General features: G+C 33.9%; 1 protein-coding gene across 3 annotated transcripts in view; it reads left to right on the top strand.

Annotated features, from left to right (window-relative positions):
• DPH6 (diphthamine biosynthesis 6) overlaps positions 1 to 22,785 on the top strand; it is a gene marked incomplete at both ends in the record, with an annotated part of 200,086 nt that overhangs the window by 44,943 nt on the left and 132,358 nt on the right. For all 3 annotated transcript variants that reach the window (XM_080344847.1, XM_080344846.1, XM_080344845.1), the window contains 2 exons: positions 11,639 to 11,700; positions 19,074 to 19,168. In XM_080344847.1, coding sequence (XP_080200973.1) covers positions 11,639 to 11,700; positions 19,074 to 19,168 — 157 coding nt within the window. The remainder of the gene's footprint in view (positions 1 to 11,638; positions 11,701 to 19,073; positions 19,169 to 22,785) is intronic.

The raw sequence follows: 22,785 nt of genomic DNA, 5'->3' as shown, positions 1-22,785 counted from the left end.
GTTTATTGCTTGAATGTAAAGATGCAGTCGAAGGATGCTTTATAGAAAGGCTTATGGAATGACGTGCTTTATAAACCTAAAAAGCGCATAAAGAAACATGTTAATGTTACAATACATTCATTTCAGGCCTCTCTGCAGTTTTGCATGTAAGAATATCAAATGAGATCTTAAGCATAAAGTGTGACCAAAGGACCTATTCTTTTTGGGTTAACTATAGATTTGCAGTCCATTGGAAGAAAAGATAGTATAATACAAGATCAGTGGTGTTGGTGCCTTAAAATGTGTGTTTAAAAAATAGCATTGTATAACCTTGCATTAGAAGTCAGATGGCTGATTTATCTGGGTAACTTTCACATTAGATTCCTAGTATCTGTCTTTGTTAAACAAAATAATTTATCTTAAATACTAATTATAATCCTTTTAGACTGGATCAGTTCCATGACTTAATTATTTGTTTGTTCCTCTTTAGCTGGTGTAGTTTCTAACTAGTTTTATGTTATCACTCTGGTGGTCTCACTGCATTGTTCTCTAGGATCTGCCAGGGCTGCTAGTGAGATTAGAATGATTAGAAATAATACATTCCCTCACTCACTTATAGGGAACAAGCAAGGTAATATAATAGCATTGTCCTGAATTTTGGAAGCCCTGTCACCAATACATAGGAGTGGAATGCTTTGTTTTCTGCTATAAACCAGTTCTTTTTTAAATTGGAAAAAATAATATTTTCAAAGGAATAGTTTTAAGGCCACGTAAAGTACATTTTTGTATTTATGTTATTTTTCCATAAAATAGAATGCTTTAATTGCTTATGCTGACATGAAGAAAAAATAAAAGTCAACAAAGAATAAGTAACATGGTTTTTCACATCAGAATTATTTTTCATGAAGATTACGTTGTTTTGACTAAATTTTGTACAATTGAAGGCAAATAATTATGCAAAGGAAAAAACCACAAAATGAAATAAGTAAATACTATTGAAAATGTATTTGAAAAATGTTAAAGAAAACGTGTGCTTTCAATAATAAAACTATTTCACAATTAGACATCACTGATGACCTGTCTTATGCCTGAAGCAAGATAAGCTTGTCTTTTGTATTCTACAGTCTTGAAAAAAAAAACCCATGAAAATGTGCTAGTTAGCGCACAAAGAGTGCTTTGTGGACTATTCATTGAAGGACCGAATACCATAAATACTTGTAGACAGCAATTAGATAGAAAATCACGGCAAGATTTTTTTTTTCCTTTTTATTTTTTTGGCTACAGGTAAAAGAAAGATCTTATCAGAGCCAATTTCTCACCTGCCTCAGGCAGATGTAATTAGATGTAAGCAAATTTAATGGAGCTTGTGTGCTCTGGGGCCATTCTGTAATGCTTTAATAATTGCATGCCTTATTAAAGTGGATTTAAGGTATGAAGGCTGTTTAACATGTCAAGTGGCAGAGAAGATAAGATACAGTTTAACTTTTTGCCTCTTAGATTAGTAATCAAAGCTAAACTGCAATGAAAATATTTAAAATAACAGATTTAAGAATCTGAAGAGTAATGCATTAGATGGTACATTGTACAGATGTTAATGAAAGAAAGAAACCTGTAACTTAGCTTTACATGCATCAGCGCTGGCATACTTGTACACCCTCCTTGTCCTGTTCTCCATTAACTCAGTGCCAGTATTGGCAAGGTAAAAGCCTGATGTTTTATATAGAAATCACATAATTATGCAAGTAAATAAGCATTAGTTTAGTACATTTCCCTAAATCCACCATTACAAATTGATACCACAAACTTTGCCAGTGGCAAGAGTTTTCTATCTCAGAGTAGCCTGCGTTTCCATGTGGGATACCAGTTGCTCTCACTTACGTGCAAAAGAAGTATTGTTAGCAAGCCTTCTTCACGTGCCTTCTGTTGATCTCTAAGAGGATCAGGATTCCTTTAGAGTGTGTTTCAGAGGCTTTAATGATGGGAGAAAAACATTCCATGATCTCACAGTGAACCTGGCCAATTAAAAAAAAAAAAAAACATATTTACCTTCCGTGCCATTTTCTTGCTGCTGAAGTTGCCTGTATGATGCATGATATTTTTATATTTGAAGTATACCCCTCTTCAGTAGAAATCCCAGGAAGTCAAATTACTCAGTAATAGCTACAGTGGAAGCAGTTATTGATTGGTTTTAACATGTATGTGCCTGAAATTCCAGCAATATCCATTGCTCATATGAGACAGTGTAATGCAGCACAATCACAAGATGCTTTTTTGATATCCTTGCTCTCTGGATGCATTTTATGGATTAAAATACTAATTAACTTGAAGACTGTGCATATAACATTCGACTTTCAATCTTGGTAACTTTATGTACTGGTCTTACCTGTGCAGTGTTCTAAAGCAAATTGCTTCCACTGCAGCACAAGCTGTAATACTCAGGAGGAAGGTTACATTTGAAAGGAACCTTTGGGTTCCTCACACTATGGTCTTCCTTAAAAGTAGAGCATTTAGTTTTACTTTATTTATATAGTTAACTATGCCCAAATCTTATTAAGAATTAACACTAAAACTTGATCCCCACTATACATTTTAAAGTATGACAAACTTCATTTCTCATATATATGAGAATATAGCTGAAATCGTATTTATGTCAAGCAGTTAAAGCAGTTTGTCCTCAGTGATTCTAGTTTTTCTGGAAGTTTTTAGAGTAATGTTCACCTTCAGTAAGTTTTATAAGTGCACTTAGCTCGACAAATTGGTAAAAACAACTGTTTCTTCATTGTATCAGTCAAAAATAGAATATAAGCTCAAATATTTGTCTTTTATAGGATTAATATGCATTATTTACTTTATACCTTGCGGCTTCTTCACAGTTTGATTATAGTAATGATTTATGACTGAATTAAATACTTGAAAAAGTATTGTAATGATGAGATCAAATAATAGAAGTACTAAGTTGAAAAACACTCTTTCAAGGCTAAATTATGTTTCTAACTTCCAGCTGTTCTTTGGACCACATGAGAGAAATGATACCATAATGCTATTCAACTGTTGGACAATAATTAAAGTGGAAACTTTGTGTCAGGGCTGATTAACTTATAGTTCTCAGCCTACATTTGAAGTGGGGCTCTTATGCCATAGCTACATCCCTTATCGTGTAGGTTTGGCTGCTATGAGTACTCTGGACAATCTGCATGCTCAGCCATGGGTAGAGCTGAAGTCACAGGGTCTGTGGAAGCCTAAATTTTGAGATGGTGTGGGCCCAAGTTCCTAACCCAGAATGTTTCCCTCCAACAATGGAGTAATGAGTCCTTAGGGAGCCATTGCCATCTCCTGTCTGTCAACAAATGCTAAAGCTCCTTCTCTAAAATGAGCTGTCTGAAGTGTGTGTATTTAACTTCAGTCTCCTCTACTGCGAGAAGATCTTGACGTTTGCCTCGCAAGGTCAAGAAGACTGGTATGCTCCCGCTGTACACAGAATGCTCTGAAAAGCTGATAGTTTAGGGATACCTATGTTTTTGTGTATCAACTTTTCATTTAGGAAGAGAGAATGTTTCTTCTCAGTATAATGAAAAAAGTTACCTGTACCTTTTGTTTATTATTTAAAGCTAACCACCTAGGTGTCTGCGTTATTGTTTGTTATTTGCATGCCACTAGTGTACAGAAGTGAAATCCTGACTGAAATTGATAGCCAGACTCCCATTAATTTTAATGGACATAAGATTTACATATAAAGTAGTACATTAAAAAAGAACTAGTACTACACAGTTCTTGGTTAAGCTCCTGCGGGTGTAATTTAGTGTTATAGATAAACTGATGTAATAGAGTTGCTGCCAAAAGGTTGATCTTGCCTTCCTCCTTCTGGCTGACTCTTCCAAACCACAAGTCTCTACTTGTTTCTGCCCCTGTAAAAGCTCCAGAGACTGTGTGGCTGCGGCTGCGTGATCCAGCAGAGAAGTGCTACACAGAAGGGTACTTGCTATGTAGATGCCACAGCCTCATGAAGGACAAAACTCTCAGTAGGAAGCTCACCGCTAAATCGGGTTTTCTGTAATGTCAGATCATATCCTGAATTAAAACTGGTGGTTGTATATGGTTTGTCTGAGCACATCCTCTGTGCAATGGAAAGGAACAGTGTTCTTTGGAAATGTGTCTCTAGTTTTTAGTACTGAGAAATTTTAAAGTAATTTTGGGGGGGAAATTGAAGGAATCATCGTCACAGGGGAACGTACGTGCTTCCTCTAAATGTTTCCAAAAGATTCACAGTTCACAAACATAACAGAAGGAAGCAAGGAACATTTTGTTAAAAAATCAATACAAGACCCTAGTTGTTTTCTTCTATATGATATTGTAAGGATTTTTTTACTTATTTATTACTGAATAAACTAAACATTGGCATTATTTTTAGGTAGTTCAGCTTATTTAGAGCTGATTGTTCCATGGTTTTTTCCTTGGGCAGTTACCAGACACTGGAGCTGTAAAGGAATCTTTGACAGTCTTTACAACCTGTGCTTTTGATAACATCTCATTTTATTAATATGAAGAAGACTTCTGTTTATCATCATTCGAAGTGTAGCATAAAATGAACAATAATATTTTTCCAAATACTGTCAAATTTTAATGATTTTCTATTCTGTTAGGAGTAATGTATTCTAAAAGTAGCCTTTAACTTTTGTTAGAAAAATTATCCCTGAATAATGTTAAAGTATTATTTTGTATACTTATGGGATAACTTATAATTAATTTTTATTGTAATTTTTTTCAGATTATAAGTTGGATAAATTTATGCCTATTATGTACTTTAGGGAATATATTGTTGTTAGACTTTCCCCCCTTCTAATTCTGGTTTTCTAGTTAGCACAAGTTGTTGTCACTAATTTTCAAACAAAGCTCCCTAAACTTAATTGATTCTTTGGAGTTTAAGTGTATTTGAAACTTTTGCCTTAGGCTTGTTCCCTAATACATTTGTCTACTACCTCATTTATCTACATCATTCATGTTAATTATGATAGAAGAAAAGGTACCACACCTGTTTGTTCACCAGATATTGAATGAAAAGACTTGGAAACAATTATGAAACAACAGGAGCCATTTTAGTCAGGTTTTTTTTCTGAGTGAAAAGATTCACATCGGAAAAAATCAACATGGAAAAATGAGAATGGTATGCAAGACTGGAAATCCATCAAAATTAGCTTGGTATTTAAGAAGAGCATTATGCAAAAGAGATGAGTAGGAGAAAAGAGAAGTAGGAATGGACTTTAAGTGAAGAAAAGTTTTGATTCAGAGAATAACTGGAAGGTTAGAAAAATAATATAAGAAACTAATATTTGTGTTTGGAATGTTATTTGCCTGATGCTTGTATATGAATGACAGATGCTTTGTTACCAGTGTAAGATGAGGTCTGGAAAGAGATTTTAATGCATGGATGCAAAGAAGTGTTTGAAAATAAAGCATGTTACATAAAAAGAATAAATGAGATTTTGTAACAGTTTGCATAAGTGAATGTAGAAATAGGTTAGAGAGAAACATTTTCCTTCTTTGCTATCTCTTGAGCCTGTTGATTGGAGATTTGGAAGGATGTCAATATTTTCAGTAGTGACAGGTGACAGGAGTTAGAAGGAAGAGTGGGAAAGTGAATGTGCCTGGAAACAGAAAAGTAATTGAAAGTTGATATTACTGAGTGCAGTGCCTCCTAAGGAGATGTCAGAGACAGACAAAAGTGGAGAGAGATGGCTTAAGAGCTGAAAGATCGCTTTGCAATTTAGGGAGAACAAATCAGATCATCTAAGGAAAAAGTGAAATTGAAGCAGTGGGACAAGAATGGAGTATCAGGCATTTAAAGTGAAAGAGAAAAGGAAATAAGAGAAGAATAGTCAGAGAACTTCGAGCTGAAAAACAGTGGGAGACAAAGAGCTCGGTAAAAGATGTCAAAAGCCAGAAATATTAACAGAATGAAAATCAAGAAGGAGAAAGGTGTTTTGTTAATACTGGAATATTACTTGCTGCTCTTTAATGCTTGGTAGGATTTAAGTTCTGGATGCACATTCACTGTGCAGACTTCTGTGCTGAAACAGCTTAAACGTTTAAAGGCACGACTGCGTAGTTAGAACCATAGATGCTTGTTTTCCAGGTCTCTCTGATTTGAAGTTTTACAAGACTTCCTGTCCTAAACTGATCCTTTATTTCTGCTCTGGCCTTTACACTTTTGCAAGTGATCTGTTGATTTCCCTGTCAGAAGCCTATGTTGATCCATTTGGGAACTGTGACTTTTCAACGGTTTATAACTTTTCTGCATGGAGATGGATTTAAAAGTGACATAAATTTTACCACTTGCACCATGCCTCTTTCTCTGCCTCTGAATCAAATTTCAATCCCTTTCTTCAAAACTTAATAGCTCTAGAACTGTTCAAAGCATGGAAATATGAGAATTCTTAAACAGGGATGAAACAGCACATCCTTTTTTATCCAAACTATGGTGCTTGAATGGTTGCACTGTTTCAATTGAATAGATTAATAATCAAATAATGCTCTAAAGTTATTCTACTCAAAACATTTCATTCTGCCAAAGCTAAAACCACTGAAAACAGCCTTATATTGGGAAAGTCATACATATGTGGCTGCATGAACCAAACCTGTAATAACTTTTGTTTTAAGTCTCTGAAGTCCTTTGAAAGTCCTGGGAGGAAGTTGGTTGGAAGCTCATTTTCAATGAGCTGAACTTTTTGCAGTGTAGAGTCTTGGATTTGATTAAAAGCATTTTAATGCTGTTATTAAACAATTCTTACACAATCTCTTTCTAAGCTATGAACATTTTAGCATTTTAAAAGTATCTGTGTGAAAATACTGCCTTGTTATTTGATGAAACAATACAAAATTTCTTCAAAGCCTTATTGAGGTTTCTGTTCCTGAAATGGCAGAGCTCAATTGCTTTGAATTCTAGATGGAACTAGAGGAGAAATAACTTTGATGGTAAAAAAAAGAAAAAGAAAATCACAAGAGATTACAAATAAAATTAACATAATTAACATTGCTGGCAGGAAGAGCTTTAGAGCCTTTTACATCTTAGAATTCTAAAATTTGATGACATCAGACTAACCTAGTTTAGAAGATATTCGATGAACTTACGAGAAAGAAGATAAACTGTGATCCTAAATAAACAGCACTGGAAACATATGCTAGAACTACTTTGGGATTAACATCTTATAACTTTACTACTTAACTTGAGAAAGAGTTACTATAGCTTCAGATTCCTTCCTTTTTGTACAAAAAATAAGCAGCTTTTACTTTTTTTTTGGTGTTTTGGGAAAGGAAGTTCATGGAATCTGTCCAGTTTACCATTGTCATACAACCTTTCATGTGTGAAAGTTATGAGGAAGTTAAGAATCAACTATGAACCTGTCAAGGTAGTGTTACCAGACAAAAAGTTCACTTCCCAGCTCTTTGTAGAAATGAAAGCTAACTATGACACCAGGAATAATTTACCTCAAGGCAATTTAAGGTATAGATTTACAGTGCATTAATATGTCTGTGGCAGGTGAACTCCTACATTGTGAATGGTATCTGACAATCCTGCACTACTGCAACCTGCTTTACCAACTAATACTAAGACACATTTACAGTAGAGGATTTTACTTTCAAAAATAGTCCTATTTTCTCTATTCCAATCCAAAGATGGGTGGTTTCATCTATCCTTTTTATTTTTTTTGCTGTCTTTCCATATTTTTGTGTCTTAAAGGTCCCAGGACCCTGTTAATTCTGTTTTATTCCTGAAAAATAATTTGAAAAGAAAACTGAAGTTTTTCAATGCCTCTTTTCTTGCATAAAGTTCTAAATAATTCTGCTTTTGGTGAGCAGCTGATTAGGAACTTTTCAGAAACCTTACTGTGCATCGTACTGCCCTCCATCATCAGAAGTTCAGTCTCAGTCCCTGACATCGATAGTGGTGGCAGTTACTAATCTCCTCAACAATACTTCTCAATAAGTTAGGAAAAAGAAGGGGACTTCAAGTTGTTGTGGCTTTATAAAAAGTTCTAATTTTTTCTTGATTTTATTGATATGTGTGTGGTAGTAATTCTTTCACAGTTTTCATATATTATGCGTTAGGGTTTGATTCAGCTTTCAAAAGACATATATTTACCACTGTTTCTTAACAATAATTATGATTTATTGTAATTTATTCAGCTTTTTATGAAGAGGTAAAACCAGAATTTTTTATATTAGACTTTATTAAAAATCGGGACTATTTTAAAATTCTAAACATGTGTAGAACATGTTCTTGTTAGTAAGATGAGGCTTTAGAATGTGGATTTTATTAGCTATATGTTATGCCATGAAAATGGAACTTGATTTTCTAATGGTCTTGATAAATGCAAGTGATATCAGGTAGTTACCTCTCAGGTGAGGGGTCTGTGCTACACTAATACCTGTGTACAAAGTGAACCATTTAAAATATGATTCTTTTGCGTAACTTACCACTAACATGTTTACCACTAACAAAATGTGTTTTAGTAATGCTCTTCAGTACATTTTGTTCACTACAGAACAAAGCCCTGAATTTCCATTCCATTTTGTTGGGGCTGCAGTTCTCTGCAGCCCTTGTCCTGTGGGTGTGTGTAAGAGGGCTCTGCAACCATTGTTGGTGTCTTAAGGAAATAGTTCTTCTCCTGTCTGTGGATTTATCAGGAATTACAGATAGAGTAGAAATTACTTTGAAGTGATTATACCATTTGTGCCATCACATACTGATTTTACAGTAAAAGTAGACCACAAAACTGGAGGTGAGAGCACAATTTGTTTTACTAAGCACTGTTAAAAACAGCATTATCAAATCTTTCGAGTTGTTTTTGTTACCATGTACTGGTCTATCTCAAAGAAATAAAGCCCCACTTGCGCTCTTGACAGCACATAGTAAATTGACTGATGTAGTTCAGTTGGAGAGCTAAAAATGAACTAAAAATAATGGGGCATAACATTCTAGGGTTAACATTTATTCGTAGATGATGCAATTAAATAAAACAGACATTAACTTCAAGGTCAGTCAGTAAAGTAATAAAAGTGAATATTTTAATTGAATTGTAATTGCTTCCCATTGATACATGCAAGTTAAGTAAAATAGATGTCAGTGCTGCAAATTATAGTTCCCTTCCTAATTAATTCTTAATTCTACATACAGTCATCCTTGTTGTTGGTTTATCCACCCATCCAGCTTTCTTCACATCTAATTTGATGGGGGAAAAATCTAGAGGATATGCTTAAATGGAATGTACTAAGAATTTAAAACACATTACTTTTCTTTTTAGTCCAAGTCATTTTAAGAATCTGAATCAATCTACTCATTTGTTTAAAGAAAAACAACAACAAAAAAAAAGAAGTATAGATTTATATTAACTCTTTTGTAAGTATAATTATAAATACTTTTTTATATTGATACTAGCAGTAGACATACAGCTTCATCTATACATGCATAACATCGGAAGTTTGAGATGTGGATTGCTGATTCTGCAAATTACAAGTTATATTGGTTCTTGATGCCCTTAGCAGATGGTCTCTATTCATGCACAATACAAACCTGTTGGAAATGAAAGGAAATAATATTTTTCAAAAGAAAGACAAGCTATCAAAAAATCATGTTCTACTGAGAAACCAGAAAGAGTACAATGCACTTTCACAGATTTTCCTGTAGGTGTGAGATATTTCTGAAGAGTTTACCCATATAAATAGGCTTTTTTTTTTTTGTATTTTGTACACTATTTGTATAATAGTTTATTTTAAATTATTGCTTTTTATTCATTAGGGAGCAAAACAGGAGGTATATCCTTAATATCAAAGAGAAGTTGTAAAAAAAATACATTAGTGTGTCTGATTCTTTTTCCCTTCTCACATGTTTGTAGTGTATCCCTTGGTTTAATTTTAAAGGAAACCAATTTGTTTTTATCAAGGAGATGAGTTACTTTTCTTAGAAAAGTAATCAAGTTAATGAAGAATGTTAATGCAAATGAGTGAAATGGGTACTGTAATGTGGTACTCATTATTATTTGTTTATTTTAAAATAAAATGCTTGTTTGCCCTAATATCTGTCCCATTAAAATTAAGGGCATAATAGTGTAAGTTGGAAGATATCACCAGAATCATTGGAACTATTGAAGTGAAATTAAGATATTTCAAAATGCCTTCCACAAGCATAAATTATCCTTATCTTGTGTCTAGCAACACACATTTTTAATCTGTTAATAAAGAGCAATAAACCAATACCAAAAAAAAAATAGAGGGAGACAAAAAATGCAGTCCTTTTTCACTTTAATTATTAAGTGGTTTTTAAAGTGCTACCCTAGATAGTAAGGGATTTTTAATGTGCTTTAATGAAATATTTAAAAACTTTATTAACGTTTTGAGATCTCATTCACTCTAACTTGTTTTAGTTTCACAGGAGTTTAAATATACCGAGACCATCATTGTAAAAATTAAAAGGCATATCAGCTATTTGAACAAAGCAACGACTTTGTATAATAGTATACCATACATCTAGATAACAGCTTTCATCATCAATGATCTAAAGTGCTTTGCAAGGTACATACTTCAGAAATTGCTTCTAAATGGAGTCATTCTGGTGGCAGCTCTTTAATGATACCCATTATTGTATAAAGCAGTAGAGTAGGAAAAAATAGACAAGTATTGTGATCGGTACAAAAAAAACCCAAACCACAGTAATTAAGAGCAGTAAAAAATGTGATCACTGAAAATTTTCCAGTGTTCCTTCACTTTCAAAAGTCATCATTTTGTTTTTTCTTATTTACTTTATATGTGCTTTTGACCACTTAGTCTCAAATCCTACTAGGACATTTATTTGGTTGAAGAAGATGTCAACTCTTGAAGCAGCTGTTCCTGAATGTTTTTTTGTCCAAGTACAGAGTTCTGCCAGTTATTTGATTTATTCCTGAGAAGTGACCATTTAACAGCCGTGAGTTGGTAAAACTTCTGAAGTAAAAAAATCTAAAACAGGAACACAGAGGGGCAAGTTAAAGAAATTATTGAATGTTAATAGGGCTTGCTTTTTTACCAAGAAAAATAAATCAAAATGTAGATATCGTACAGAATATTTTGCGATGGATCAAAAGGTACAACATTAAAGACATTCTCTAAGTCTGAGTTTTCTTTATATCTCCATTCTTTTTAATTCTTAGCTTTGTGGGTCACACACACAGAATGTGATTTAGAAAGAGAGATTTTTTTATTATGGAAAACAGTCTGTGTCCCTTCCAGTACTTTGCAGAAATTATGAAAACTTAATTTGTGTTTAATTTAATAGGTATCTGCAAAGGTAACTTCTGACTCAGAGGTGATTTTTTTGTACTATTTCATTACCATGGACCCACATGTTTACTTCACTAGTGAGTGGAATTTCTAACAAAGGAAAACAACAGCATTTCCCATTTATACGCATTGAAAAGGCGATCGGCCTTATTTTTCCACAAACATGGAAACCAGTTGCCCAGAGTAAGGGAAAATTCTGAATGTGTTTTCATTATGATAGAAATGATTTTATATACAGTGTGACTAGTTTCTAAGGGACACATGCTCTATTTAAAAAAAAAAAAAAAGCCTTGGTGTCATAACAGTACTTTATTAAAAATATTTTTACACTCTTTCTTCTTTTTTTCAGGTTTAGATCCAGATAAACATCTAGGAAAATCTCTGGATCAAATGGAGCCTTATCTTTTGGAAGTGAGTATTACTTAAAGGCTACTTATACAGGTAAAGTTGCAATTAGAAGGTAACATAGGCAGAAATTGAGTAAACTTAATGGAAAATTACTTACTTTCAGAAATCAGGTGGTAACCCAAGGCACATAGAATATGAACCTCTGATATGCCCTCTCAACATGAAAATAATTCTTTCTGGAGGTAGTTCACAAGTGGTGCCAGCATCTTTAAAACCAACTAAAGACAAGAAATCTCAACATTAAGGGGATAGTAACTTGTACGTCAGTTTAATAAAGCTAAATAATTGCATGCAAGTTAGAGACTTTCAGAGCAAGGAATGGTAGTGGCAAAATCATAGGTGATATAAAACTTCCCCACAGTTATGCCCATCTGAATGTTTCCTACCATTTTTGTCACCATCAGACTGCATAATGTGTGGCCTTTCAAATATGGAACAAGATGTTTAATCCAGAGGATGTGCAAAGGGTTTTGTAGTCCTCAAAGCATGAAAATGCTTGTAGGCAGACCTAATAGATTTATTTAAAGAAAAATTCCTTAACTAGAGAAAAATAAGACCAGATTTTCATACACGAGTGTTCTTTGGGTTTGAAGTAAAAGCATCAAATATCAAGCTAGGTTCAGTTTAAGAATAACAGTTTTTAAACCCCACAATTATTTACACGTTCAACTAGTAAGAGAGTCTTGCTGTAAGTTTTATCAGTATAAGCTGTCTAAATTTGCACAAAACCATCTCCTAAAAATACTTTTTGTTATTATTCTGGGTAGTTACATCTCAGCCTGGCTTTGTAAGCAGTTTTTCTGAAACAGTCTAGGGTGTGGCAAACTTGCAGAAGACAAAGTAACCTGAATTTGTTTTTAAGAATCTCTTTTGCTGCTGAAAGATAGCAAAGTTAAATTGGAGTTATATCTTGAGTTTAACTTCATTTTGTTAGTCATTTACATGGCTGGAGAGAAGAGGATAGATCATTGGTACTTGGCAAAGCTGAAGAGGAAGAATGATGGCCCATAACATTCAAACTGCCTGGCCTCTTGTTAGCTTGAAATTTGTTCCTTCTGTTTCAGAGCTGAAGAATCTGCCCAGAAACCTTTTCCCTGCCCTCCTACATAAACTAGTTGATATAAAAATCCCCTCCATTATCTCTTTTTGTAAGTCTTGCTTCTCTTAGATCATCTAAACTACAGCAACAATGCAAGAATACCAGGAGGTGGGAAGGAGAGGCATTTTCTTCTGCTCCAGAAAGAGCAAAGGAAGGGAAGCAGGGAAATAAATATATTCCTAAATACTTTTAGAATGGGTAAAAAAGCAGTGGCAGAGATATACAGTAGGAGTACACACACAAAAAATATTTATATATATAAATACGTATTCATTAACTAGATATAAAATATTTGTTCAAACTGTGTCATTAGCATATGTTTTATTTCATAGGGTGATAATAATGCTGGATATAAAACAGTAAGTAGTTGCTAAATCTGGAGATATCAAAAAATAGTTACAAGAGGGAGTGGATTTATCCTTTCTGAAAAGTATAGATTGGATTTCTACAGGAAAAGCATCAGTGAGCTTTTAGATTAGGCAATATGATGTAACTGAGCACCGAGCTAACTTTGAATTGGAAGCTGTATGAACATGGCTGTTTGGCTGAACTAATAAGCCACTGAGAACCAGAGCACACACCTTTCAGGTCACCACTTGTGAACGTGGTCAGACATCTGCCAGGAGCTGGACTGTGAAGTTGGATTTGCACTGTGCCAACATGACTGGCTGGAGTCTTCGTTGTGCTCCACGTTTGTGTTGTAGGCCTGCTCTGCCACTGACGTGCTGTAAACTGCAAGAGAGTAACATTACTGGGAAAAAAAGCAGTTTTACTGACATGTGGAGTCACGTTCTGCATGTAGTGTAGAAATGGCTACTGACGGATAAATTCCCAAAAATGTTGTTTGGGAGATATTTATGGTCATGGGTAAATAATACACAGTTTAAAGAGAACAATAAACATTTAAGTGCTCCTCCTCCACGTTGTTGCTGCAGATCACTTAAAGCAATGTTTCTGTTTGTCAGAGCTGTTTCTTTCAAATCTTAGTGACAGCTAAGGAAGGGTAAACCTTTGTAGTCATGAAACAATGAACAACTTACTATGGAACAGATTCAACAGAAGCATCAGCTTTAATACGAATTTTGTACTGGTCAGTCACATTTGGATGAATTAATATTTATGTAAGACTAGTGAAACAAACCAAAAGGAGGAAAGTACAGCTCCTGTGTTTGCAGAAAACTTCTGTTACCAAAATTGAAGTTGCAGCTTCAGTGGAGCTGTAGATGTGTAGCTTCTCACCTCAATTGAATAGGTAGTCTTGACTTTCCTTGAAACTGTAGCAGCAAGTATTGCAATTTTAGTTATGTTAATAGAGTATGATTAGAATAAGACTTAAGAATTATTTTCCATTTAACTTCACCATCATTCATTTTAAAAATAAAATAACAAACCTGTCATTTTGGGGAATTAAATGTTTTCTTCCTGATGTTTGATAGCTCAAGTTAAAGTGATTCTTACTTGGTTTCACTGAAACTCTTACAGTCATGGCTTAATACTTATCAAACCCCACATTTGCAGGTTTTATCTTTTATTGATACAACAATAAGCACAACAATGACTGCATAGCTTAAGGTGTAGAACTAGTAGGGCATCCTGACCCTACTGGGAAATGGTCATCAGGCCATTGCAAGGGAGACTGCATGACTGATATTTGTTCTTGTATCTGTTTCTTGTGCATATGTACGCTATGAAAGTCAAAGTCAGTACAAATAAATTGTTTTTACTGGATACTTAGTTGGCTTTAAGGCCTAATAAAACCAAATCATTAACTATAAACTGAAGAGAAATGCTTAAGTTTATGATGTGAAAAATACTCTTTTGCAATCCAAAGAAGTCTTCAACATCACACGTTCTGGTAGACAGAATGTGAGAGTAAGGAGTTCATAGTTTTCTGTGAAGAGGACAGACAAAATTTAGTATTCTCACCATACCAAATCAAACACTATAATAAATTCATTTTTGACATTGCAGATCCCCCAAACTACCACAGCTTTACATACTCTTCTATCTTTGATTTGTGTTGATTATCTAACCGGTAGTTTCAAATTTTACAACAAATCCCTTGAAATTTGTTTTACTTGTTGGTTTTTGCTAATTTATGCCTTTTCCTATTCTTATGGAATTCTCTTTCAGGTTCTCCATTGACATCTAACATTATTTGTAATACATAGCTGTTTATTGAGCTAGGTGGAAGATTTTTCATTACAACATTTTCCTATTGTGATGTACAGGTTTGTGAGAATTTTTGCAGTTTTGTTTAAAATGAAGTAAATATTGTTTTCCATGTTCCTCAGTTGTGTTGAAAACTGGCTTTTATCTTCATTAGTACAGCAGCCAGAAAAATACCAGAGTTGAATGTAAGAGGGTCTTTGATATTGAACCACAACATGCATGACATGAGTCATTTGGGATTAGTAGGGAATAACCCACTTTACATTTACCAAGTATTCATAATGTTCAACTTCTCTGATGCAGCAGATCAGGAATTAGGACCTTACTTCTTTTTATACTAGGAGTTTACCTTAAGGAAATGACAATAAAATAAAAATCAACTTGTTTTAGTATAATGTGCCTATTAGTATTTGTCTTGTGGATATACAGGAAATATGCATGAAGTAATGATTTTCTGTTTAGAAAAATCTCTTGTTGAGGCATTTTGTCAATGATAATGGAAAAACAGCCAAACAAACATGAAAATCAAACCCATAATCCAGCCCTGATTTTATCCACTGAATTATTTAACTTTGGAAAACACTGTCACCTAACTTTTCAGTCTTCTGATTTAGTTTAATTTGTTTGCAATAGAAGTGATAGTAATTGCTGACATAAAGGTAGAGATGATTTTGCTGCTGTAACAACAAAAGAATATTGAAGCCTTGAGTGGGAAAAACTTTGATTCATTTTGCAATTTTTTTCTGAGTTTACATACAGAATGTTGAACTTATGACAACAGTGATGATCTGCAATGAATACTTACATAAGGGGAGTATTTTACTGGCTGAGGACATGGGCACTGTGGCAAGGAAAGTTCTAGAATTATTTCTTTTTTCTAAATGACAGGTCTTTGATTAATTATTGACAAATGGTTGCTACATAATTGCTAAACTATTAAATTGCTCTCATGCCCCACTGTATCCTATATAGCAGGAGCCCTAACTTTTTACCCTAAAGAATTTTTTGGCAACTTGCCAAATCTCAGGAGCTGCTCACACTCTCCTTAGAATTTATGAATAGAATGGTAAATGCATATTATGGTAATATTGGCTGTACTTCTCTCTCTGCTAATGGACAATAAGAAAATGTATAGTCAGTTGTATGCTTGCCTTAGAAGCTAATGAGTACTTCTTGATGTAAAGAATGTTTTTGTTACTACAGAGAATTTACTAAGTGTTACAAGTTCTGTCTGAGAACAAAATCTTCACTTGAAATTGGAAGCACTTGCATTCATATCTTTTGATTACTAAACTTAAATGAGAAAGTCAGCTTTCATTCCCAAGGTAGGAAGATACTGTTCTTCGGGTAGTGTTTGGGCTAATTCCTTATATACCTTGTGTCTCATGTATTTGAGTTAGGATTAATTTTGTGTGGTCTAGGAGAAGTTTTCATCATATTTCATTTGGATTTTGAATTAGACTTGCATATTTATAATTTTCTGTTTTCTCGCTCATCTAAACTAGAAGACAAATTTAGGAGTCATAATATTTTGATTAGAACAGGGTGTCAAACTCATTTTCACGGGGGGGCACATCAACCTTGCACTTGCTTTCAAAGGGCCAAATGTAATTCTAGGATGGTAAAAATGTAACTACTACTACTCCCCTGGATTAGAGTCTAAGCTGCCATATTTTTATGAGTGTAACATCCCATTTGCAAAACAAAATAATTGGCATTTGAAAAATGTTAATATACTAAATGACTAAAAGGCAAAGTTCTGATGTCATTGATGACATTTTTAAAATATTGCTGACTTTATTAAATGAACATTAAGAATTTGTTCTATGAGCTGCTGAATATACTCAGTTCCTCTTAATATTAGTGGGAACTGAAAATTCTTTAGCACCTGGTATAATTGGTGTAAAGAATGATCTTGAAGCCAGTGACATTGAAAATGAGGATTTCCCACAACAAAGATGGGAAGTAGTCTCACATCTTTTGAGTATTTGATGTTAATTGCCGATAATTATTCTAGGCAATGATGGTTCCAAGCAGAGCTACCAGTTTTGAAAGTGACTTGTAAACAGCTGTGCCATATATTCACTGTGGAAAGGTTACAGTTAGAAAGATCTTTCCTGGTTTTCACTCTTTCATTTTTTTTAATAGTTTTCTTTAGGGTTTTTTTTTTGTCAGTGGAAGCTACAACAAGAGGAAGAGTGAAAGGTTTTGACCAGCTGTTTTATAGGTTGTCCATTCTTGGTGCATCAACATTAATTATTCTTGATGTGTTTGTCCTGTAGAAACCTTGTTGCCATTGTTGACAGATGGAGTTCTCTTTTATGTCAGGAGTGTGATTTTTTAATGAGCACTTGATTAAAGGTTTTGTTCTGCTCCTTTTAATGTGAAAGTAAAAATGAAAAATGTCTCTCATAACAAGACATTGAAAAATGATTCAATATATGTTCCAAAAGAGATTTAGATTCTACACCACCAGACAGCTAAATGGTCATGTAGGGCATTACCAAGGTATTGTTCTCTCAAAACATTTATACTTTTCTCCAAAATAAAGGGTGAAGGGGATCCAGGCCTTTGTTTAACTAACTGAATTTTAAATTTAAAATGTGGACTTCAATTTTATTAAAACATTCAAGTTCCATGCATTTGTTCTTTCACACCTATTTTTGAATTTTTATTTTTTTTTAGCTAAGATGATGGCAGAAGTTCTAAACACTCTTTGAAGTTTTACAATATAAAATTTTGAAAGGGAACTGTAAATTAACACAATCTATAAATTCAGCTTCAACAACAAAAATACAGTATCATTTTGATATATCAGATAGACTTCCTATACAAATATTCTGGTCACAATATAAAAATTGGACCTATGATACATAAATTAGCCAGTCCTATGCTTGCCCAAAACTAGGCAACAGATTTGGAATTATTTTCTAGCCCTCAGACAGACTTTTCCTAACAGTGTCCTACTTGTTGTGGAGAACTGCATTGCTAGTTCGACTGCAGAAGCACATGGGTGGATGTCTGTTTCTCTAAGGATTAAGCCTAAGGGTGTTAAATAAATATTCCAAATATTAACATTGACGGTAGCAATGGAGTTGAGGACTGCAGTTCAGCTTCTCATGAGCTACTTGAAGCAAAGTGTTAATGCTTGCTTAATGTGAAAAAACCTGGGCAGGACTTGGCTTGAGGCAGCTACTACTGGGACACTTTAGTAGGTGATATAATCTGCTGATGAGGAGACTAATTTCTCCTGCAGAAAACGGGAGAGTGTCCCCATGCTCAGGCGTGGTACAGATGCTTGATTACTACCCATCAGTACAGTAAATTAATACAGAATTACAGTGAACTATTCAGCAGTTATGTGCTCCTTATTCCAGCAAAAGGACTTTGCTTCCTGCTCCACAGCTTCTCATTTACAAAGCAAGGAATAATTAAAAGAGTCGTATCTCTGATTTTGAATGTATTGGTTTAGGTAGTTATGTCTTTTAGGGGGATATCCAGAGCTTCATGTTGATTTAGAAAGTATATTCAGTACAATGTATAAAGGAAAGAGCATGTTGCTACCTCTTTAGATCTTGCTTTAGTCTTTTACTTTTGACTTAGAAAACTCTCATTAATTCTGTTTTTTAGAATTTTTTGAAAAAAAAAAATATTTACCAAAATATAGAATGCAGTTGTTGAATCTGTTGCCAAATATTGTGTTCATTGTATACTTCTATGTGAATTGCTGCTTCTTGTGTTGATTTACAGTACAGGTTTCTCACATAAGTAAACTAATAATATCTGTCCTAAGGAAAGATAGACAAATATGAGAGTCTGAACAACCTTTCAAGTCCACTGAGGAAGAAAGGCTAGGAAGTCTTTCTTTTATCTGAATGTTACAGTGCCAGTTCTACTTAAAATAAAATACATTGGTAATTTTTAGATTATTGTAATAGACATACAGGAAAAAAAAAAACCAAGAATCCTCTTTATGATATTTAGGTTTTTTTAAACTTTTAATGGGTAGTGTTTTAGAAAGTGCATACTGAAATTTTCAGCAAAATATATTTAACAGAGTGCTTTAGTGTAATACTTATGCATTTTAATTTCCCTTTTGTGTTAGCTTTCGAAGAAATATGGAGTCCATGTTTGTGGAGAAGGTGGAGAATATGAAACATTCACTCTGGATTGCCCTCTGTTTAAGAAGAAAATAGTTGTGTAAGAAACAGTTTCTTCTCTTTCCTTCTTTTAAAGCAATGGGAACATATTCACATTTACCTTGGGGCAACTTTTGTTGGCAGAGGTAAAACGCGTCCTCTAAGTTCACAAACACTCACTTTATTTAACACTGGAGAAGTCCTCTGAAAACCTAAATCAATACCTGACAAGACGAGGCCTTCATAGAAGGCTATAAACTTCTTAAACATTTGCACTTTCGTTTACTTGCTGATTATGGCCTGCAGTAAAGCTAGTACCTACACACTGACACTTTTATCCTTTCATGAAGTGCGAATTGCCTGTAATATTTGTCTTTCATTACAGCTACATTTGATAAACTGCCACATCAGTAGCCTGTGGTTTCCATTAACTATGTTTATGTGTGTGTGTGTTTTAATTTTAGCAGCTTAGGATGATAATGATAAACATTTTTCTTCAATTATTAGAGGATATTTTAAGTACAAAATTTGCATGAATCCATCTCATTTACATGGAGAAGTTTATTCCTTTGACATAAATTGCTAAAATCTCTGTAGTGGGGTATGGAAAATATTTGTGTCAGGATGCAAGTTTCTTATTAGTCAGTTAAACAGCTAAGCCTACTTGCTTTGAGTGAGATGTTTTGGCTACTGTTTCTTTTCTTAGCCAAGTAAACAGACTAGTAATCATGTATTGGTGATGGTCATCTTAGGGAAGGTCAAGATTATGGAGCTTATAGACATGACTAAGGCTTTCATGGTGAAGGTCTATTAATTTCATTTTTCTGTAAGACTAGATCTGTCCATATAAGGGACAGAGAACCAAGAGCTTGTAACGGTTTCATTGCATGGCATTTGGGAGAAGAAGAGCAATAGACAAACTGGTAAAAGGGGTGACAGCTACTCTGGCAGATGTCTGCTGAACAATTGGTTGACTAGAAGGTATGTCCTCCAGAGTGAACTAAACTAGAGAATTTGAGTCTGGAGATACCTTCCGTGCAGGGAAGCTATGGAATTCTTTAGTAAGAAGAAGATTAAAAAAGTAACAATGTAGAATCTTTAGATGAGATTTAAGTTTATGGATGGAATTATGACTGTATGGCCCAGGAAGTGAGACTCTTGGAGAAGATTCTCTGAGGGGAATCAGGTGCTAGGTAGAAGCCGTAGGTTGTGAACCAACCTGCTGACTAGTAGGATTTGGAAAGATAAGCAGGAAGTTAGAATAAAATGAGTATGATGCTTAGATACATCTTATCACAAATAAAATTGGGAACAAAGGACAAAACTCCCAATAGCTCAGATAGAATCAGTTCAGTCTCTTCTAGCAACAAGGAAATATTGTTAAATTGTTGCTAGAGCACAATTCGTTTTTGCTTTTAAAGTCTGATATGATTTCTATTGAACCAGCAAATTCTTATCAATTCCAGTAGGTGTCAGAGGCAGAATTTTGTGAAACTTTGTCATTTAGAGTAATACTACCCATAGCCAGATAAATGCGGTCTACTCAGCATTTATATTGCAATACTTGCATCAAAAATATACTTAAGCATAGGTAGATTTTAACTGAGAGATTAAATGCACTTGTATCAGTTTTTACATTTTTTCTATTTATTTGAGGCTTCTAATGTTACAGATTAGATCTGGGAGTTCATTGGAATAGGATGCATAATTTCATAATGCTCCTTTTCAGAGCTCTCTTTTCATAGATACAACAGATTGGAGAAAATTATGTCAAATCTCTTGAGAAATTCTTGTTTGGTGTAGTGTGGAGAGAGATTTTTTTCATTGTTGTTTTTTGTTTTGCATAGAATTTGAGGAACACTTTTATGAAAATATATTGTGCCCTTGGTTTGGGATCAACCAAATACCAGTTTAAGTAGAAATATCTTCTAACATATTTTAAATGTATTTCTGGCTCTCAGTGGTTTAATGACCATTCAGGCAACTAGGAAAAGCTAAAACAGAGGTAGTCTGGCTGAGTTGTCTTTATTTCTATAGGCAACACTCCAAATAATAATAAAACTTAACAGTAAATGTACAAAAAATACAGGAAAAGACAAATATATAAATCAGTAGGTATTTAATAATAAATATATGTCACAGCAGACTGTTAAACAGTTACTCAATCAGGTCTAAATATACATTTCTATAATGGAAGCTTAATAGCCACAATGGCATCGTGTGTCTCTGGCTTGATGAGACCTGCTTAGTTCTTACATTATTCATGTCATACAGACATGCTTTTTGGGGGGCTATTCACGTGAAATCTGTTTGTGAACTTTTAAAGAAAAATATTTTATAGTTTCTTTGTCACTAAATAGTTACAAGTATATTTTATGCTTTTCATTCTTGCTTCTCATATACACTGAATCCAAAGAGACTTCATAGTCATGTTAATTATGCTAGTATAGTTCCCAAATGTTTAGATAGCCGTGGTTCTGATATGCATCCTGATACAATTTTTGTTGCTGGTGGGCTCTGCGGACTTCAGAGGTCAGACAATTATTATTTAAAAAAAAAAAAGAAGAAAAAGATAATTAGGACAGTTTTTCAACTATTCTTCATCGTTTCCCAAAGTCTTCTGAAAATGTTCCTGAACAAAATTTCTATGTTTCTGTAATAATCAAACATGAATCACCTTATGTAGTCATGTTTCTACTCAAAATCCAGACTTTTAGTGTGAAATGGCCTTTATACAATTATCAGTGTCTTTCAAATCTCTGTTTTTCATGTTCTTTTTGTTGGTTGATTGTTTTTTGTTTTGGTTTGGTTTTTAACTGTTTCCTAAGTTGAATGTGACATGTAAGCTCAGAACTTTCTATTTTTTTTAACTGACGACATCATTTGATGCAAACAAAACTGTTCTGCTTTTTACCCTTTCATTGTATTTATTATTGAACAGGACTGTGAATTTTATCAGATAGAACAATGATGTGTGTTTGGAGAGGCTGACAGAAAATGAAGTAGTTAGGAGAAAGTATTTTATTTTGATAGATATTGTAATACTATTTTCAGCACCACATAATCTACCATTGTGACACATCAGCTGAAAAATATTGACATATTAAACTAGATATCTGTTATAGTCCCATCAAATAGGCATGTGTTAGCTGTGCGTCACAGGAATGCGCTTCATACAGAGAAGAAATATTTATGATCTCTTAATTTTTGTGATACTTCTTGAGCAACAAATAAGTACTCAAAAATTCTACTGTGATTGAACAGTTAGGATAGGTATTGATGCTTAGCATCTGTTCTGCTGCACTAGTGAACTGGAAGGTGTAGGGATACAAGCAGAACTACTTCTCTTACTTTGGAGTTAATTACATTTTTTAGAGTTCCTAAGTATTCTTTAAATTCCACAGAAACATACATTTAATAATGCAATTTTTTTTTTCCTTTCTGTTAATTTAGTTTTAAGTAGTTAATGCAGCACTGAAAAGTACTGCAACAGCAAGTTGTACTTGAACAGCAAGCAAGAAATGTTTATTGAGAATATCCTCAGACACTGAGGATACCCAGGTACCAGGTGCTACTGGAGTCTTGGTGTCTTTTTTTTATTATTTCTAATTATATATTTCTATTACTAAATATTTCCATAGTTATTTTCTACCTATTCCTGTTAAAATTAGAAGACAC

This window comes from Nesoenas mayeri, assembly GCF_963082525.1.
Source record: "Nesoenas mayeri genome assembly, chromosome: 5".
Lineage (NCBI taxonomy): Eukaryota > Metazoa > Chordata > Aves > Columbiformes > Columbidae > Nesoenas > Nesoenas mayeri.
The sequence above is the reverse complement of the archived record's forward strand: the minus strand, read 5'-3'. Positions and strand labels throughout refer to the sequence as shown.